The following is a 20,982-nucleotide window of genomic DNA, read 5'->3' as shown; positions in this document are numbered from 1 at the left end:
TTCATGAACAGGAGACTGAGGACTATCTGGTATACAAGGATGTTTGCTGTAGACTTGTCCCTTCCTGAAATCTAAGACTTGAACAGTAATCTAATATTAGGACAGTATTCCTAGTATATGTTTGTTCTCTCTTAACATTTACATTGATGCTTGAAGATTCTGCATCTTAAACAAAATTCTTGCACCTAATATCAATACATTCTTGTAAGCTGGCTTCTTATAGATAAAATTATCCTGTTTCTGAAATTTAGGCTCAACTGCAGGTTTGTCTGCAACACCTCCTGCCTCTTTGCCTGGGTCACTCACCAATGTGAAAGCGTTGCAGAAATCACCAGGACCTCAACGGGAAAGGAAATCATCCTCATCCTCAGAAGACAGAAATAGAATGGTAAGGGAAGGATCAGGTATTTTCATTCGTAGTATAGCATATTCGTAGCATAGAAATACTGTACAACAGTGTTCCCCTCACTTTTTTTTCATCAAAGCCTTCTGAATTATTTTGAAGATGAGTATGGTAATGATGATGAACTTTAAACCAACAAATAATGGAATATTGAAATTGTGGGATTGATACATAAATCATTTAAATAATTGACCATACTCACTTTTACTCCATTGCACCCAAATGTCTTGGTGTGCTTCATATTCTTCATATTATAATGCCGGTTGTCCTTCAAATAACAGCTTAACTTTTCCTGCCGTGATTCATGAACTTTGAAAGTTCTCTAGTGATTCTCAAATGTAACAATACAGAAAAATGGCTGCATTTTTATAATTCACAGTTTAGCATTATGATTGAGTAAGAATTGAAAAATAAAGGAAACTTTCTTTTTTGTAGGAGTTTCTTAATATTTACTGGTTTTAACGCTGCCAGAAACCTATTGCAAATATTTAATGCCAGGAAATAATTTAGGATACCTGTGTGCTGAGGTTTTGTGTATGGCTGGCTTGAAAAGCAAATGCAATATCCAAAAAAGAAAGTTCTTTTAGGATTTTAATGACATGAAATGCTGATACCAAATCTTTAACAAAGGAGCTGTTTTCACAGACATTAATGCACTTGCTTTCTTCCTTTTTATTGTTTATGCATATATATAAAGAAAACCCTTGGTCGAAGGGATTCAAGTGATGACTGGGAGATACCAGATGGACAGATCACAGTTGGACAAAGGATAGGATCTGGATCATTTGGAACAGTCTACAAAGGAAAGTGGCATGGTATGTGGCGGTCATCACAAAGAGTTATTCTTAAGCAAAGTAACATTGCCTGCTGGGGGCCACCCAGCTGGAAGGCAGTGTCACAGAAAAGCACCTGGGGATTCTGGTGGACATCAAGTTGAACATGAGCCATTAGTGTGACCATGCCATAAAGAAGGCAAATGGTATCTTGGGCTGCATTAGGCAAAGCATTGCCAGCTGGTGAGGAAGGGGATCATTCCCCTCAGCACTGGTGAGGCCACACCTGCAGTGCTGGGTCCTGTTCTGGGCTCCCCAGTACAAGAGACACATGGACATACCGGGGAGAGTCCACTGAAGGGCCATAAAGGTGATTTTTAAATTAATAAGTAGTGTGCTAAATAGGTAATGTCAGAACTTCGAACTGTTTGGAAACTCAACTCTTGCACATTCTCCTGAATTAAGTAATTGTTAGAGTGAAGATGAAACGTAGTTACTAGAAAGGCTGACGTTTCCATCTTGATGAATGAGGATTGCAAATGTGTATTTGGAAAGCTTTGACTTGACTAGGGTTTCTCAGAGTAAAATAAGAATAGTGTTTATACATTTTACAGAATATATACTTATTTTAATATTGTAGTGGTTTATTTCACCAAAGCTAGAAAATAGGCTATCTTAATATTTCTGATGCTCTATAGAGCATTTTCTCAATAGAGGAATATGTTTCAATGGAATAGAGGAGTATGTATCAATGGCACTTACTAAAAATTGCTATTTTAAAGGTGATGTGGCAGTGAAAATGTTGAATGTTACGGCACCCACACCTCAACAGTTACAGGCTTTCAAAAATGAAGTAGGAGTGCTCAGGTAAGAGTATTTTTAATGGCATAAAATAATGTGTGTAGATTTATGCTTCATTTACTATTAAATTTTTGATTTCCATTAGAACACATTGGTCTTATTCCTCCATGATGATACCATGGGCAGAAAATATAACTTGCCATTTTAAAATGTTTCTTTGTAGCCACTGCTAGTTCTTCCTTCCCCCATATATGTTTGTCTATACACCTATGTTGTGAATATGTGTATGTCCAAACACTCAAGATAGGACTGTGTTTTGCTATTGTACTATTCTCAGGGCACAGTCAAGACTAGGTATGAACTGCAAGCCTGCCTTTCCTCTCATCCACGTTTTTGCGATTGAAGGAGAGCATGACTAATTGTTGGTTTTGAGCTACAGCACTGACCATATATCTGTTGTTTAATAGTTTCTGTTCAGTAGCACTGACTTCTCTTTGAGAGAGAATTTTTTTTTAAATGTATTTCTCATAAAGTCACTTCTTGATTTCTTTTTCTTATGTCTATTGCTTGCACTTTCTCAGAGGAAGTATTTGTCTTGGGTTCAATTCTTAAAAGAGGATCCATCAACATAATACCATAGAATATTTATTGTGGAAGACCATTAGCATCCAAGTACAATCTTGACCAGTGTCGAGCATAATTCTGTTTTAAGAAATAAAACGGAAGGTTTTGCCTCTGGAAAATTGATGTGTTGAGCTGGGCATCTGTACTGGGGCAGTGTCCCCAGTAAGATACAAGGTGAAAAGAGGAGGGTCAGCCTCTTTCCCCAGGAAATGTTAGTTCTGAAAACTCTAAGCCTATTGTTGGGGAAGTAGAGGCTTTCTGGGGTATGCTACTTTGGATACCTCTCTATGTTTTTGACCTGCTCAGGAGAACTTGATGAAACCCAAAATCTAGTATTTCATACCTACTCCAGATTTCTGCTGGCAGTCCCATAGCTGGAGTCCAGCCTTTCTCTGTTGTTGATCATTTCAGCACTTACTACTTTACTTACTTCACTCAGTAAATAGTCAGTTGTCCTATCCTTTGACCCAGATGAGCCAGATTTACCTCTAGTTGTGCCTTTTCTGTTATGTGTTATCGTTATTTTCTTAGCTTTGAGATAGGATTTGCAAGAAATTGCTTTTTTTTTTGTTCACTCAGCAGTTACTCTCAGCATCACTTGACAAATCCTTGAACCTGAAAAAGGCACAGTCATGTAGTGTAGAACTGTCCTAGTCTGCATTGCTGAGAGGACAAATGGGTTCACACTCTAGGCTCCCATGTTAGTTTTTTAATATAAGAAAAGATAAAGACGTCTTCCATCTTCAGCACCAGCATAGATTTAAGAAGCTACCACAGGTTTTAAGCTTGGTCTGTCAGGTTTCATCAACAGTGAGCTAACTGCCTTCTGTACTGAGCTGTGTTGGAAGAAGATTGCCTTTCTTTTTCCTCAGCCTCTGGGAAAGCTAGGAAACATTCCAGAATTCTTAGGTGCCTCATCTTTGTAATATCTCATTGTTATGTTTGGAGGTATTTAGTTCTTCATGTCCATTTGATGACAATAAGAATGTGTTTGACTTTTCCTGGAGGATGAGGAGAATCTTTCAGATTTCACAGTGTATCAGTAGACTCTTTCAAGCCTTGAATCTACTGGGATATCTACTGAGATAATCCTGCCTGTGTTGTGCATTGTTAAGTTTTTCCACCTGCAGTTGCTCTATCTTTGAAAGAGATTTGATTTAATATGGACAAATCTCTGTAGTGAACTCCAGTCTCTCCCAGTGCTGTTTGAAAATAAGCTCATATCATAACCATACTGAGGTACAGTTTTCATACCTGTTTCCATCCTTTCTTGTATGCTGGCTCTAGAGAGAGTACAAAATTCTTGTCAAGTAAAGCACTAAGAAAAACTGAAGCCTTGTCAAGGCAGTGTGTTGATGGTTTCTGAACAGAAGGTTGGCCTTCCTGGAAGCCTCTGAGACTGGAATTTCATTTTGGATGCCCTCCTTAGGGGCAGCAAGATCTCATAGCTGGACTGGGGTTACACAAAAGCAGACCTGCCTGCAAACTGTCGCTGTCCCATGGGGACCTAGTGGTAACAGCATCTTCTGAGCAGTCCTGTGCTGGGTTGCTTGCAAAAGGAAGAAGGAGCGGTGCTTACCCCAGAAGAGCTATTCCATGTAATTATGATAAGAAAGGCTAACTGCTGGAATAACTCATTAAACTGAATCTAGCAACAGGTTATCAAGTTATCTTAGTAGAAGTTGAGATTGACCCAGCAACTTCTGTTTCAAAATATATATTTAGACTGTGATAGATCTGCCTGGGTTTTTCCTGATTTCCTCCTGATTTTTTTTTTCCCAATAGGAAAACACGACATGTGAATATCCTGCTTTTCATGGGCTATTCAACAAAACCCCAGTTGGCTATTGTTACACAATGGTGTGAGGGGTCCAGCTTATATCACCATCTACACATCATTGAGACCAAATTTGAAATGATCAAGCTAATTGATATTGCACGACAGACTGCACAAGGCATGGAGTAAGTATGGTATTACTTGTTTGCAAATGAGCGTTGGGGCAATGTTTACTTATCCCCCTCACACTCTGACTGGCCTTGGCAAATAAGGCCAGCTGTCTGCTCACTTTACTTAGCCCATGATCAAAGCATTTGGTGAAGTGTTTATTATTTTGATTAGTAAAATAGAATTCATGTCCTTTTTTTAGAACATAGGGAAATACAAATCATCAAGAAAGTATAGTCTTAGATAGGAGAATAAAGATAATTACAGTGTAGTTAGACTTTCAATCTTGTGAACAAAGACTTATGTTCCAGGCTTTACAATCTTCATAGTGCAGATAGTCTTATGGTAGGGGTAAAACAGTTTAAAAAGAAACACCCTGTGAACGAAAGGACAGAATCCTTTAAGATGACACAGAAAGCAGACTCCCCTGTTAGCAAAAAGAATCGATTTTTTTCCCCTTTTCTTACAAGTATTGTAACTTTCTAAATAACAGTTTTCAACATTTGAAGAAAACATGCCTATTTTGTTCCAAGGACTGTAAGTAATCCTTACTCCCAGAGAGGGCAATTGAGTGAGTTAGAATTTACAAAACTAGCCCAGTATTGTGTGTCGAAATCAGAACACTGTTGTAAGATCAGAGAAATTGCCCTCCAGCTGGAAAACCACCATGATGATTGCAGTTAATTGTGCCATTTTTCTACTAACTATTCTATTACATTTTCAGTCCAGAGGTGGGGAGGTGTTAACAGCAAGCAGCCTCAGCCTTCTGTTAGCCTGCTCATCTCCCCAGGCTCCCTCTGTAGGTAGTGGAGATGCAGAAGCTGTTTTCTGAGTGTGATTCAAAGCAGAGACATAAATTGGGGCTTTTCCAGCAGGTTTGTGCCAATCTTATTGACTAAACAAAGAGCCATGGGAGACTAGTTGCCTAATTTAGGCTATATCTATGCTGTGGGGCAAGTACACCCTCTGTGTTCCCTGCAATCTGTTTATCCAGTCTGCAATCAGGGGATCTTTTTTCCAGACCCATACTAAAAAGCAGTCGGCATAGTTGAGTACACATTGAGACTGGGAAGCACATTTAGCTCACGTAATTTAGAAACATGTTACCTAAAGCTGTGACTAGCTCTCAAAGTGTCTTGACAGTCACCATTAAGGCTGGGAGGCAGAACCTTCAGCACCGAATGGCATGTCAAACACTACTGAAGTTCTTTTGGTTTTATTCTGAATAAAATTGAGTTATAACTGAAAAGCAAAAGTTGTTGCGTAATTGTTATTTAATTCTTCAGTAGCATCAGGTTTGAACTGGAAATCTAAGCCTTATTTTATTTTTGGGTTTTTTTGTGGTGACTGTTGCAGGAATTGTCATGGGTAAGTGAAGTTTTACCACCTTGATAAATATGTGCAGTTTGAATATCTACAGAATTTGTGTTTTAGTAAAGTGAATTTTGAGTTGTTGATTAGTGAAATATCATCTAACACACCTAATCTGTGATGTTCCTTTTCAGTTATTTGCATGCCAAGTCAATCATCCACCGAGACCTCAAGAGTAATAGTATCCTTCCCCAGAGATGTGATTGTGGAACATGACAGCATTCCTGGGTGGGGGGTTTTTTCTGCCAGAAAAGAACTTAGTGATGTGAAGAGCTGTTCATGTGTGAATATTTGCTGAGTTGAAATCTTGTTGAGAAGGGGTACTATCACTAGTAGCAAAGTAAGGAATGCTCACTGTATCTATTGATGTGATTGCAATAACGTAGCAAGTTTTGTTGTGGTATTGCAAAGATTTTTGTACCTGTAATGAAAGATTATACCAGTTCACTCATGGAATATTTTCAGCATCTCATACCTGGCATTTCAAGAAAGCCACCTAGGCCATAGTCTGTTCAGCACTGGCCCAGTCATTACTTACATAACCCTTAAGTACCATAATTCACCATGCTGGCTGCTTTAGAACCTGTATTATATGAAAACCTTCCTCGGTGGTGGTGGATAGTTAAAACTGTTACGTCTAATGTTGCAAATTTGAAGCTGTTTATTACTCTTGTAGGACAGGACTGGTACTGCTTGTTTGTTTTCCCTTAACATTTCCCCTTAGATATTTTTCTTCATGAAGACCTCACAGTAAAAATAGGTGACTTCGGTCTAGCTACAGTGAAATCGCGATGGAGCGGATCCCATCAGTTTGAACAGTTGTCTGGATCTATTCTATGGATGGTAAGCAAGGGGGAAGGGGTGTGTTTGTTGCAATAAATTTAGTTGCCTTTGGCCAAAGTTTCTAAGACTATCCCTCCAGCACACTGGCATATACAAGCTGTCTTAAGCTGGAGAAGAGAAGCGGTAATATGAAGTACTAAATTAATGCTTTTCAGTTCTTTAAGCATATGTTTTCCAATAGTCAGCAGAAGAACTTTAGTGTCTGCATCCCTTATTCTGAGTTTTAAACTGAAAAGAAAATGGTGGCTAAGGAAAAAGGGTATGATTAATCCAGGGTTGAGAAGATGAGAAAAGCCATGGAAAACATCCTGCAAAGGAGCAGAGGAACTAGCTCAGCCAAAAGAAAGATGCTCTTAAGTTTTAAGGATTAAAGCATGGTTACTTTCAAGAGGTCGTACAACTTGCTTAAGGCTTAATAAGAAGTATAGTTACAATCTCCTGTGCAACTCTGCTTTCTCCCTTTCTCCCTGAAAAAAATGAAGGCTCTGTTAGTTGGCATTCTTTTCAGTTTTGTTGTAATTCTAGTTTCAAAATAGCTTCTTGGCCTGGACAAGGTCATTTTGTTCTGTTGTAGAGGAAGGAAGGGATCACGAAGCCACAAAGAATGGATTTTGAAATTGATGTGAACATCCACTCTATATTAGGACCAGTAACATCTGAAAGCAAGAGTGGGCCTTGCACCTGTTATACTCTGGACAAGTCCATGTTTTGTTCCTGGTATGTGAGGTACAGCCTGGTGTGGTGAAATAAAAACTAATTTTTTCCTTTTATGGTACAGGCACCAGAAGTTATTAGGATGCAAGATAAAAACCCATATAGCTTTCAGTCAGATGTGTATGCGTTTGGGATTGTTCTTTATGAATTGATGACTGGACAGTTACCATACTCAAACATCAACAACAGAGACCAGGTAAGGGAAGGGAAGGAATGGACTTCAGTCAGCCGTGGCCTGAAACAGAGATTGATTCAGCCTTGTGAAGTACACATTCTGATGTTTTGTGTGTTTCATTCGTGTTTCTGATTCTGATGTTAGGAGGTGACATTTCTACATTTTCTAGATCTGCCTCAGCCACGTAGCACCAATTTACTTCTCGACGTGGTTTTTTTTGTTGTTCTTTTTTACTTCAAGTATAGATTTTAAGCTTCTGAGCTGGTTGCCAGGATACTTATTAGGGAGAGAGCAGGTTACTTAATAGTAATCTAGTTTAGAATAGTTCTGCAAAGGCAAAACAATCCTCCATATGTTCAGTTATTCCTCTCTCCCCCCACCCTCCCCTTGCATTGAATAATAGTTCAGCAACAGGATTGACAAAACGGAGCAGCAGTCATCTCGCTGAATGTTTTACATTCATTTCAGTCTTGAGAAATGCATGCACCACCTAATTGAATTTCGGGATATTAGCATTTCTCAAATCCTGCATGATGGAGTATATGGCTTTCCAGAGTGTGAATCCTGTGTAATAAGTGTAAGATTACTTAATTGTGAACAAATATTCCTTGAGTCTAATGATACCACACCTGTGTAATATATCTTCACAGGATAGGCGCATTTGTGAAGGCATATCTGATTCATTATTTCTCTGTCAAATCTGAAAATAGTATCTGTGCATCAAGATCTTTGGTGTAAACTATTCAATGTCTGGACGGTGATATATTTATGTTGTTTCTGTGTCCGCATCCCTTGTTTTTTCACTGTCAGTACTTGAGAATTGCAACCATAGCAACGTTCATCTGTGAATGCCATTTTATAAGGCTGCATCCATATTTGTAAGAACACTTCATCCCAATTCATCAAATCTGGAGTGACTCCTTTTTTAAAAAAATTATTATTTTTATTTTTAGTTGGTTTTGCCTTTTGAAAGAAGGGAAATGTCCAGATTCCTGGCCAGATGGATATAGCCTTCTAAAAGCAGTATTTGGGCATAGTTTTGTTTTTACCTTTTGAGATTTGAAAGATGAACCTAGTGCTGTGAGTGCTCACAATTGAGTGCTGAAACAAATTTGAGATTGCAAGTGAAGCCAACATGTAAAGTGTGATCTAATGTCTTGAGTTTTGTCAAGAAATGTCTTGAGTTTTGTCTCAGTCTGTTGTCTGAGAAGACATAAATATTGCTCACTCTCTGTTGGCGCATCTGCATTAGCTACTATGGCACAACTGAGATTCTTAGTGAGCAAAGCATTGTTCTTGTTACACCCCAGAAATTTTCTCTCACCTTAAAAGATGTTTCTAGACAGGCTAGGACTGTTCTTGTAGTAATATTCTCTTTTCTATAGTTAAAATAAAAGTTTAATCCCTATATTATTTTTTAATGAGAGTATCGGAAACATAAATAATAATGAATTTTGAATAATTTCAACTTTAGTGTAAAAAAGAGTAACTTCTAGATGATGGTAAGTCTCATTGCAGCAGAGATGAGGGATGGGGTAGACAAGTCTTAAGGGATTTCTAAAGAAACCATATGGGAGTTTTATACACCTTCTTGATGCCAACACAGATGCGACTGAAGCAGAAAGTTGAAAGAGGACCAGGATTGTGTTAGTATAAATAACATGTATAGCTTGCTTGAGATGTGGGGTTTTTCTGTTGGTTTTTTTTTTTTGCCAGTGTCAAGATATGAAATAGTTATACTTCATTAAATACAAGATATGATACACCTGCAGGGTCCGTCTGAGTATTCAGAAAAGGTAGTGATGATCTGTTGCAGCATGAATGGATCTTTGATTAGATAGTTTGAGAGAGCTTTTTAGTGTCAGTGCAACTGCAGTACTCAAACCACACTGCATTTGACCTTGGCTTGACGTGATGATGTTTGATATTTTTTATGTATCCAAGAGAACATTAACCATAGTTATGCTTTGCTTTCCTGCCTTCTATTAGTTTACTTTGTTTTATGCTTAATTTTTATCCTTAGGTGAAATATAAGGCTTCCATGTTAAAGGAATTACTGTAAAAATACAAAGTCTGTCTGTGTCCTACAGAGTAGAGGCAGTTTCTCTTTTTGGGTTTGTTTTTTTTTGAGGGGTGGGGAAGGTGGTCAGATATCAAGAATAAGCTTCTGTGGTGGAAAAGTATATGAAGGAATTTATGCTCAAAAGGTAAGAGTATTTAATATCTGAAGTCCACGTTTCTTAAAATACCTTTCAGTGTGAACTTGCTGTTGACTTATAAAACAGAATATTTATTTTTAAGCATTCTGTTCCTGCCACAGGGTTGCTTATTCTTGTTTTTGTAACAGTTTTGGACACCGAAGAAACGTTCCTTAGGTGGTTATTTCTATAAATGGTAACCATTTACTAGTGTTCACATTTTGCAGAAATCTCTCTTAGGAGGAGGAGGAAAAATCTAATTTTTTTTTCTCTGTACTGAATAGATTAGCAAGCATTACTATAATAATCTTGGCAATTTCAGTACCACATAATGTTTCCTAGGAGCAGAAAACTTGCTGCTGGTACTAAAAATGGTCTAGCAAAACGTTCATCTTTTGTTACTGTTTGTTCTATGGACTCATCTTCTTCCCCTTTCATCTTTTTTCCCCTTAATTAAAGATAATTTTTATGGTGGGACGAGGATACCTATCACCAGACCTCAGCAAAGTACGGAGCAATTGTCCAAAAGCTATGAAGAGACTAATGGCAGAATGCTTAAAAAAGAAGAGAGATGAGAGACCCCTTTTTCCACAGGTGAGAAATGTTCCTCTTCAGTTCTCAGTAGACTTGACAATTCAAATATTAAAAATAAAGATCAGTTATGAACTCACTGGCCGGTTCAACATTTTTTTGTTTAGTGCTATAGCACGTAAGAGTACTGGTTCAGTACCTGGTTAGTGCTGTTTAATTAGAAATGCTCACTTTCAATTCAAAAAGCAGGTATTAGAATGATTTGTATAGTTTGGAAAAGCATTTATGTGTTGGAGAAAGTTTCAACTGAAATTAATAATCACAATTAGACACATAAATTAGAACTTGCCATGTATGTTCTCAGAATCTTTGTTACCCCCCTCCTTGCTCTTCCCCAGGCTTTATGAAGGGAAACTGAGAGCTTTGTCACAAAACCTGATTTATCATGCCTGCTGAGGAAGGTTTGGATTCTAAAAGCTTCAGGAGGGAAACCTTATTTTTTTGTTTTGAATGTAGCCACAGCGTTTTCAAAAAATAAGGAGCTCCCCCTGCTGGCATTATGCTAAATGGTATTAATGAAACTGCTGCCAAAGCTGTGTTTATTTGCAGCGATGGTAGGTATAGGTACTACTGCATAAACAAGGGGACAAATAAAAGGCAACTATATTCATTATGCTTGCAGAGGGAGATCAGTATGCCCTGTTAAAGGGGAAAATGAGACAGTTTCTTCCCAAAATATCCTTTTCAGCTTCTTGAGGATATAAACATCAGAGTGCAATGCAGTCATCTATTTTTAAAAGTTTCTGTTTAAATTTGTGTATAAATATTTTTCTCTAGTTAATTGATGTTCTGCCTTTGGTTTTAAGAGACTGTTACAACCTTGGAACAACAGATTTGATCACTTATTTTCTACTTGTTTTAGATTCTTGCCTCCATTGAGCTTCTGGCCCGGTCATTGCCAAAAATTCACCGCAGTGCATCTGAGCCCTCATTAAACCGGGCTGGCTTCCAGACAGAGGATTTTAGTCTATATGCTTGTGCTTCTCCAAAAACACCCATCCAAGCAGGGGGATACGGTGGGTTTCCAGTACACTGAAAAGAAATGTGAAAGCGTGTGTCTGTGTGCTGGTGTGTTCCTGGGCGTGCAACACATGTTCTCAGTGCCTACCAGCTATGTTTTTGAGGTTTACTGAGGGAATGAAGACTCACTTCCTAACACTGGGCATTGAATGTCCCAAGCACAAAGTCTGTGTTGGCAAGGAATGCTCTGGGAACAGCTGGCACAAGAAGGATTATAAGGTCACATAAGAGAAATGGGAAAAGTCACTTCAAAACAAGCAACAATTCTCTTAAGGTCATTGGGTGTTGTTTTTGCTTGCTTGTGTAATTTTTGCCTAGTTCACTGATTGGAATTAGTTACTCAGGAGTGTATTTGATTTTAATCTACTCAAACTATGGTGGTTTTGGGGTTTTGTGTTTTGTTGGGGTTTTTTTTCACTTCAGTTGAGGTCGTTATATTTGAGCAGTAGGCTTTAGATTCCTCAGTAATGCTACTCATATGTGGGAAACAATTCAGTTGGAAAAATAAACTTAGCTTCAAGGCTGAGCACAGTCAAAACTTCTTGTGGTCAGCAGAAGTGAGCAGATACAACACAGAATCCAAAGGAAGACCTTAGTGACCTGTGACTCTTATTTTGAAAGTTGAAGGTTAAAATAGTGCTGTTTAGAAAACATCTCTTCATGCAGAGGAGTGGTGGTGTAGGTTTTTTTTTACTTTTTATTTTTGCCTAAATACTCTGACCTGCTATAGTTTAGACCATCTGAAAATGTTCTACTACAATGCAACATGGAAAAAATTCTGAATCTGCTTTTGCTGAACTGCAAAAATATTACTGGTAATGGTGCCTGTATCCTTCAATTAGCACGGATTTCAAAATCTAAAAAAAAACACCACCACTTTAAATCTCGAGCATAACCAAATACTTTAAGAGAAAAAGGCTGCTAACACCCATAATAGGAAAAGAGGATTTGAAAAAGCAGCTGTTTTCATGGAAATCAGTATTATACCGTGAATTCTGTTAAGATGAAAGGTTTTAATTACTTTAATATTGTTAAGAATACCACTAAACATGCTTCTGTTCAGTGACAAATTGTTTTTTTTAATTTCCGTAGAAAAGCTGCTAGTTTGACTAGAAGTGAATCAGTTAGGCTAGATATCTAACTGAGAAAGCTGGACATCTTACCAGGATCCTGTCAGCTCACTTTAAAGATTGTATTTTTCTCTGGAGCATTCCTCTAGAACAGGTGAATCAGAGTAGTGGTTCAGGTTATATCAGTCTTTGATGTCAGATATGAAAACAGTAATGTTATTGACTGTGTTCTTGCATATGTTGAAATGAGTTATGTAGTTTTGTTTGTTTTAAACTGCTAAGCTATTAATTTTCAGATTCTTCTGCATCGGAAACAAGCTATTGCTGCTCTTGTTAGGACTTCAAGGGCCAGGACTGTTCTTAATGGCTTCTGATTTAGAGAAGTTTGCATGTTGCTAGCAATAGGTTTTTGAAATAGATCAGGAATTCAAAAAAGGTTTTCTTTTCTGCTCTCTGGCAGCTAAGCCTTTTAAAACAGGAGGCGGAGTTAGAGAGCTTGACCAGATGTAGGCAATTTCTACATTTTCTGTCTGGATTCTAATGGTCTTTTTGGCTTCTGCTGTTACAACAGTTTGGGAACTAGCTTTTCTCATTTTGTTAGTCAAGAAAATTCAGCTGTTGAAATCTATCTCTATGGAAATAGTTATGGAGGACAGAAGTTGTTATTGTTTTAGAAAATCTGTTTCCTATCTTTCTCTAGGTTCACCTCATTTTGGCAGGCTTATCTTAAAATGAAAACAGGATTTAAGTGATGTCCCACCCTCCTTTTTTTTTTTTTTTTAATTCTACACAGTGAGGAGGAATGCTTCTTAAGCTTTGGAGTATGGTATTCAGTGCAGGCTACAGTGCCCATCTCAGTAAGAGCAAGAGGATGTTGCTGGGACTCCTGCAGAATCTAGAAATGTGGCATCCCACGCAGAAAAGGCTTAACCACACAGGGAGTTACAGAGAGTGCACAACCACCATCACAGCCCTGCCCAGGCTCATTCTCTTTCAGGTCTGCCAGAGCAGTTCAACAAGTTATTCCTCGGAGTAGTGTTATTCTCCTTGTTACGATTGTTCTTCTGTGCTATAGGAACTGTAGGGGGGGACAAAATGCTGCCATCTCTAGACATATTTGGCCCTGTTTCCTGCTGTATGGTCAGTGTGTTAGAATTCTTCCTGTGTCACCTGTTCTTACATGTGCAGCATGGTTTGGGATCCATGGCCATAATGTGATCTCAGCTTCTCACTAAACATTTTATGAAGACTAAAAGGAGGCTGTTTTTTGAGGATCATTAACTTCATCTGACGTAAAGGCATTTAGGGGTTTAACTTCTGTAGTTTGTAGTTGCTGGTCCAATAAGATTTGTGAACTTATGTAGGATGAAGATGCCAAAATACAGTTGTGGATGTGGGTTGGTGTTCTCAAAGATGCAACTCGGCTATATTTAGAAACAGATACCTATAGGTCCTGCAAATAGGTTTGTAGGAAACAAGATCTTTTTGGATGGGTAGTGAGATGCGAGATTCCTTTTTGCTTTACTTCCTGTGTCTCCGTATAGAAACAAAATCTGTCTTGGTACCTTCTAGATGGACCAGATCCTCATACATGCTGCTGTATATTCTTCTGCGGATACTAATGATCTACATCAGGGTATGTTCCAGACTTTTATTTAGCCAGTGGATGGTACCCATACTAGAAGATCAGTGCAAGATCCGACAGAAAACTGTGTCTTTGTCGTACTTTTTTGTGAATGTAATCCAGGCAAGGTGTTGGACTTTGGTGTTTCCCTTTGATAAGTCAGTTACTCTCTACTTCAGTAGGCAAGGCTGGCACAGGCCTGGAAGGGACCCATTCTTCTCCTTACAGTTCTTCTGAGAAGCATGGCATCTACCCCACGATAAGGAATACAGTTAAGATATTGTGCATATACCTTTGTAACCTCATGAATTCAGATAACTTATAAATTTGTGAGAGTGGAAATTGGTAACTGCATGTTAAATCCTTCCAGGAATTAGGGGCAGCAGGTTCGCTCAGAATGTGCCCTTACAATATATCATTTGGACACAACATGGAAGAACTTGATCATCTTTCTAGTACAGAATTTTTGAAAGCGTGCATTTAAAATAATAGTTTCCACTTGCTTTGCATGTGATGAGCATGAAAAGACTGTAGCAACTGACTCAGGGGCTCTGCGAGAAGTGCAGATTTTCAAATGCTCTACATCCTTTGGAAAGGAATTTCTTTGTTACCAGTCAAAGCAAGTATCTCAAGTTCTGCTTGGTAAAAAGCACATCATATGTCTGGCTCACAGTGAATAAAAACGTCTGGGTTTTTTTTCACATCCCAGATTGCTAAGTATGTGGTTGCATAGCTTCATGGTAAGCTGATCTCATGTGGAGCAGCCATGGCCCAGCTCCTTACCCTTGCACTGGCACATGTTCTAATCCACAGTCTGTTCTGCACAGTTTAGTGGGTTCCCCCCACCACCAACAGAGCGGCCTTCCAAAAACTGGTTAGAAGACTCTCCTTGCCCAACAGCCTGAGTTAGCATTTCCTAGGTCAGCTCCTTGAGCCATCTTGCCTCAAGGCCAGATAGTGTCGGTATGGCCCAACGGGCAGGTCAGTGCTCTACGGCTCAGATCAGGAGGGAGAGTGGAACTGCAGTAGTCCCAGTTTAGATCAGCATGGGCCATTACAGAATGGCATCCGGAGACTTAGCAGGGCAGAATCAGTATCCTGTTCCTGCAGGGCAGGACATATTAGGGCAAATTACTAAAGCTGTCTTCATTTTGTCCATTCATTGCTCTCAGGCGAGACCTTCCTGTCCTGCTAGAAAATGGCGAATTCACAGTGCTGGTTACTCCATTTATCTCTATGCATCTGAGTCTCAGTGGGGAGGTTGCCTGTGTTCTCTCTCCTCCTGCAGATGGGTTTTTTTCAGAAGATAGAAGAACCAACTACAGATATTTTATATCTTCAGAATAGAAAGAGTGACATAAAGCATTTTAGCTGCTCCTCAAAGTCCTGTCGACACCTAGCAGGATGGAGGATTCCTGTACATGGATAGGTATAGCCATCTACATTCTTCATCTAAGGAAAGCTGTTACTGGTAACCGCATTTTAAATGCATTCAATTGACATAATCCCATTATTAGATGAACATGTTACCTATTTTGGTCTACTATTGATTTGAGATCAGATTAACACCTGAATTTTGAAAGGGGAGATTTAGCATTAGCTTGTCAAAGAAAATGTCTTTGCTAAGGTTTTATTTAAATGCCAGAAAAGTCTGAAAATCACCTTTTTATAGCTACCATTCTATCTGAAATGCTTCTTGACTTCTGATCCTGTTTTTCCATTGCCCTTTCCCAATTAATGGTTCATCTTTTATGTTCTGAAATCCCTGTACAACTATTAAAAGCTGAATTATTACCAGAAATGGGCAGAAGGACAAGATGAGTAATGAGAGAGCAATCTCTTGTTTATAAATTGATCTTTAATCAGCAGTTTAGGAAAGCAGCCTGAAAAATAAATTTAGTAGAGCATGTTTTGAAAGTGTAGCTAAGCATGAATGTCATTCTTAAAAATTAGCCTCACCGGCAATACTTGATGACATTTTTGTCCTCCTTCTCTTAAAAGGAAAAAAAAGTTGGGGGGAGAGAAAAGTACAAAAATAGAGATGTTTCTAGATGATCTTGTGAAGAGAGGTGGGAGATCAGTGAAATGTGCCAGAGAAAGAAGCAAGAAAAATTATCAAATATTCAGAGCCTTTTAGAGGGACGGTTTTATCTGTTGGTAGAACCAGTAAACAGGCAATTAGATACCTTGTGAAGCTTTTATCCTTTTGTTGTTACAACTTAAAACTGCCACTGCAGTCTTATCAGGACACATAGAGCTTGAGGTCTGTCATAGCCCCCGTGCCAGCTACCCTTACTGTAGCGCTTGGGTGCACTCCCTTCTCATTTCCTATGACATACAGAGCCCTCTCTCCCCTCTCCCTGTGTTCTTCATGTTCCCTTAGGTCAGCTGCTGCCACCAGGCCTGGTAGATGCCCTTTCTTCCCCCTCCCCATGCAGACTGCTGATCATTTTCTTGGTTCCCTTCTTTACAGAGCAAGACATTCCATGGAATTAATGCTATCGGCCTAAAATTCTTTTTACAGGGATATTTCTGGTTCGTTTCCAATATTCAGAATAAGAATCTTAAGAAAAACCAAAACCAACAGAATACTTGGTCTTTGAAAGGGTGGAAGGACACCAAGAGAGGGAACGATTGTTTGTATGTAATGGTATTCACACCCTCCTGTTGAATAGAACAAAAGGTCTCTTCTGTCTGCTTATCAGTCCTTTATTTTTAGGAGAGCTCTGAGGAGTGCTCTCAGGAAACTAACCCAAAATTCATGAGGAGACCAACAATGGGAAGATGTATGTACATTTCTTTTTCTCTTGCTCCTGAGTCCTTTTGGTTAAGCATAGTTGGACGACGCTCCTGAAAAATCCTGTAGAATACAATGTCTTTGTGGGTGGCAGGGAGATTTTTTTGGTTAAAGTATAAGATTAAGAGGATGAGTATCTTAGTTTCAACTTCTATTCAATTTTCTGGCAAACTTCTTAAGACTTTGGGTAGTGATTTTACTCTGGGCCAGTTTCACCATCTGCAAAAAGGGGACTAGCAGTCTGCCTCGTGGCATGCCGACAGAATTTCAGGAGATCATTGCATGTGAAAGCACTGCATAGAATTATTGTTTATTCAGTAATTCTGAAGAAAGCATGGGGTCACTTTATTTGTTGTCCTCCTTATTAGCGAGGCCTAATTTCTGGTCTGGGAGTGAGTAGACAATCTCATTATTCTTATTTTTCTCACAGTAGGTTGCCATGCTGGTCTCTAAATCAGATTCTGTCATTCTTTAATACTGTTTTAATACTCAGGCACTTTACTGTATATAGCCTTTAAAGGTTAATGGGTGTGTCAAGTAGTTCTTCATTACTAAACCAGTTTTACAGCAGAATAGAAATTAGTTTGCAGTCTGACACATTATTGCAATTGTTGTTTTTCAGGAGGATATATGTGCAATAGGGAGTTTAAAGTGAAATTCAACTGATGCATTTTATTTTCAAATGCATGATGGAATTAAACTTTGCTTGAACTTTTAGACCTCTGTCCTGGGAAGAATGGGTACAGCTTGCTTTCAAGAAATTCTTTTTCGGTAAAATATGCTGGGTCTGTATTCAATGTTCTTTCACTACATATTCTTTTGCGCTTTAATTTTTAACAGTTTGCATTTTTTAACATCTTTTATATTCAGCCTAATGTTCAACTAGTCTGGAGAAAATCTGACTACCTAGTAACTGAAATCACCTATTTAAACCAAGCTCTTGTCCTCCCTCTACAGGAGAATTTGCAGCGTTCAAGTAGCCACAGCACCATGGCAGCACCCACTCTGTTATTTAAGTCTTGTGTTCCTACAGTTTCTTAACATCAAAACTCTATTCTGCTCCGCAAAACCTAAAGCAATTTAGAAAAGATATCCATAAGCTCAAAAGTGGAGCAGAATGGAACTGCCAGTCCAACACAATGGGAAAAAGTACCTTTTTGGGAACCAGAATCCTCTGCTGCCAGTGTTTCTCCTTCAACACAAACCACCACGTGCATTCGGAGACCCGCAGTGGCTGCCTGTGCCATTGGCATCATTCCCAGGAGAGAGGAGAGAGCGCTCGTGGTTTGACTGTGGTGCTCGGGCATGAGGGGATGGAACTGCTGCTGCAACTTAGGAGACTTGCTTTGGATGGTCTGCCGGTCGGCTTTCTCCCTCTAACAACGTACCATCAGACGCTGAATATCTGATGAGTGCTAATTTAAGAGAATCATCCTCCGTTCTGATCTTTTTTTTCCCGGTGTACTCACTGATTTATGGACAATGCAGTATCCCCTTTTCACTGTATTACAATGTCAAACACCTAAATCTGTCTATATTACTGGGTTTTATTCCAGTAAAATCAAACGTGGGGGGTGATGGGAGCTGGAGATGTTACTCTAAAGGCAAAGAGGTTAACCTGAAGGAAAAGGGGATGCTGCTGCACCTTTTTTCAGATTTACTTTATCACTTCTTCAAAAAACAACCACCAACCTTAACCTTTTCCAGTATTTTCTTGGTGTGTGCATATACAATGTCTTTGAGAAGGATCAGGTAGATCCTTCTTTTGTTGGTCCAGCAACAAACTGAAGTTTAAAAAAAAAAAATGTAGCGAGATTGTCCTCTTTTTTATTTTTTTCTTTTGTATCATGTGATACAATGTATTTATCAAAGATGCTACCACAGCATCTGAGTCTGTACAATTCCTGATACAGACGGTGAATGGTGTATGTACCTACTTTAAAAGTTTTATTTTAAATTAGGGTGCAGGTTAATGCCAGGTACCTTACCAATATGTAATGTTTTCATAAATGGGGAAAAAAGTTCTCAGGTTGAATTGAATACAAATACAGAACCCCCTAGAATTAGACATTCCGAAAATTATGTTTTGGTACTTTCAGGAGCTTTTTTTAAAGGATTTTTATCCTGTTAACTAAACGTCCTCTGATAAGTGTGTGTGTAAATGTGGAGCATCTTGTCCTAATGGCAAGTTGTTAGATCAAAACAAAACGGTACTTGCTGGATCCACGCTGACTACTTCTCCTCTCATTGCTTTCTTCCCTGTCATCTCTTCCCTTCCATTTGTCATTCCCTTTTGTACACTTTGCAAACTAGGATGAAGGTGGCGGTTATCTCCACTGGAGTGCTTTGTTTTCCTGTCCTCCAATCCTGATTTTCAAATGGTTGGTAGCTTTTTGACAAGTTACCTAGTCAGGGAAAAAACAACTCATAAAGTTCTGCACATCGTTTACCTCTAGTAGAATATCTTGTGATGTGATCTGTTTGCAGAGTTCTCTGGTATGTGGTATTACATGTAAATTATTTGTACAGAAGGCAAGTCAGACCACATTAGAAAGAAATTCAAGCTCAGACAGGAATTTTCAGAATTTGATTCCTATCTGCCCTGTACCACTCCAGGTGAGGCAGGAGAACTGACTCCCCCCTCTGGCTGAGAGTTTCTTGCCGGGGGGAGGTGTTAAACAAAATCATGACAAATAAATGAAGGAGTTAAATGTGTATGAATGTGGTGTCCGTGCTAAACACGGGTTTATTGGGTGAGGACATTGTCCTTCTCTCCCTAGGAGAATTGGACTGTTTTCTGTCTGCAGAAGGTTGCTCCCAGGCAAGGGAGAAATGCACATCAGTGGTGGAATGTGCTTTTAAAACCCCAGAGTTCTGCAGTGTTGCTGGTAATCTGTTATGTTGTCAGCAAATACTTACTGGGGTTATAGGGACTGGACCAATCTGAAGTGGGAATTATAACTGAAATACTGTGTATTCATATTTATTCCACAAACATTAGCAAGACAGCAATAGTGAATGACTTAATAGTCACTACAAGAATGAAGTGATTCATGTTGGTACATGAATAGAATTGATTTTGTGTACAGGATGCATTTTAAAAAACAAAAACAAAACAAAACAAAAAAAAAACACAAAAAAAAGAGAAAGCACAATTTTTTTTCTTGTCTGCTGTGGTTCTTCAGATGCCGTAAGGTTTTTTTTTCCTTATTGAGATTGGCAGGAATTTCAATAGTAGCAATAGCCACTTTCCAGTATGGAGAAGCTAATGAGTGAGCGGTGGTGTGCAGACAGTGAAATCCGTGTGCTCCCTGGTGATCATCTGAGGTCAGTACCCAAGAGGTGGAAGGAGCCTGGGGCCACTGGGGCCAGCAGGCAGGTGAGAGCATTTACAGTGCAGACTCCCAGAGGGTGAAGTAGTCGCTGCTCATTCTCCTTCCGCCCCGTGCGTTGCTCCAGCCCCTCTGTCGGCTGCAGCCTAATTTGTACGTGTCGAGCATGCTGGAATTTAATATCCTCTCGAAAGAAACTGTTATCGGAGCGAGTATGTACAGGTGGTTCAACAGTCATTTGTTTCACAGAGCTTGTTAAAAGCTGTAGTTTCCTTCTACCAGGTCATGCTGGCAGAAGATTGTCTGCTAAAATATAACTGTTAGGAATTTCATTCTATCTTTGCTTAAAATGAGCTTATTTTTTGTGAAGTCATTACCCATTAGTCTACAACATGCTTCTTGAGCCCGTAGGAAAAGCACAAGGAAAATTGCTATCCTTGTCCATGCAAAGCACTTTATAAGTAACACGTGATCTGTGGGGGGTTTTATTGGGGTTGGTTTGTTTGTAGTTTTGTTTTTCTGGTTTGGGTTGTTTTTTTTTTTCCCTGAGGAATGTGCAAGTTGTTTGGCTGCTGTTTAGAGAAGTCCTTTCAGGATGCATTTCTACTGGTTTTCACGTTTGTTTGTTTCCCTCCAGATAGCTGTAGTAATGTGCGTTTGTCTGTAAGAGGTCCCATGTAATCCCCATGTAATACTCATGC

At 39.0% G+C, this 20,982-nt stretch overlaps 1 protein-coding gene across 3 annotated transcripts in view; it reads left to right on the top strand.

Annotated features, from left to right (window-relative positions):
• The window catches only part of BRAF (B-Raf proto-oncogene, serine/threonine kinase), a gene marked incomplete at both ends in the record, with an annotated part of 83,410 nt that overhangs the window by 62,130 nt on the left and 298 nt on the right, over positions 1-20,982 (top strand). Inside the window, 9 exons of one of the 3 annotated variants that reach the window (XM_082012920.1) lie at positions 252-388; positions 1,101-1,218; positions 1,959-2,043; positions 4,387-4,563; positions 6,052-6,098; positions 6,642-6,760; positions 7,539-7,670; positions 10,307-10,441; positions 11,301-11,454. In XM_082012920.1, the coding sequence (XP_081869046.1) occupies positions 252-388; positions 1,101-1,218; positions 1,959-2,043; positions 4,387-4,563; positions 6,052-6,098; positions 6,642-6,760; positions 7,539-7,670; positions 10,307-10,441; positions 11,301-11,454 (1,104 nt within the window). Of the gene's footprint in view, positions 1-251; positions 389-1,100; positions 1,219-1,958; positions 2,044-4,386; positions 4,564-6,051; positions 6,099-6,641; positions 6,761-7,538; positions 7,671-10,306; positions 10,442-11,300; positions 11,475-20,982 lie in introns of those variants that run through there. The other 2 variants (XM_082012921.1, XM_082012919.1) reach the window with 2 other exon arrangements.

This window comes from Phaethon aethereus (genome assembly GCF_964289735.1).
Source record: "Phaethon aethereus genome assembly, chromosome: 1".
Classification (NCBI taxonomy): Eukaryota; Metazoa; Chordata; class Aves; order Phaethontiformes; family Phaethontidae; genus Phaethon; species Phaethon aethereus.
Note: the sequence above shows the minus strand (reverse complement) of the source record. Positions and strands in the feature narration are given on the sequence as shown.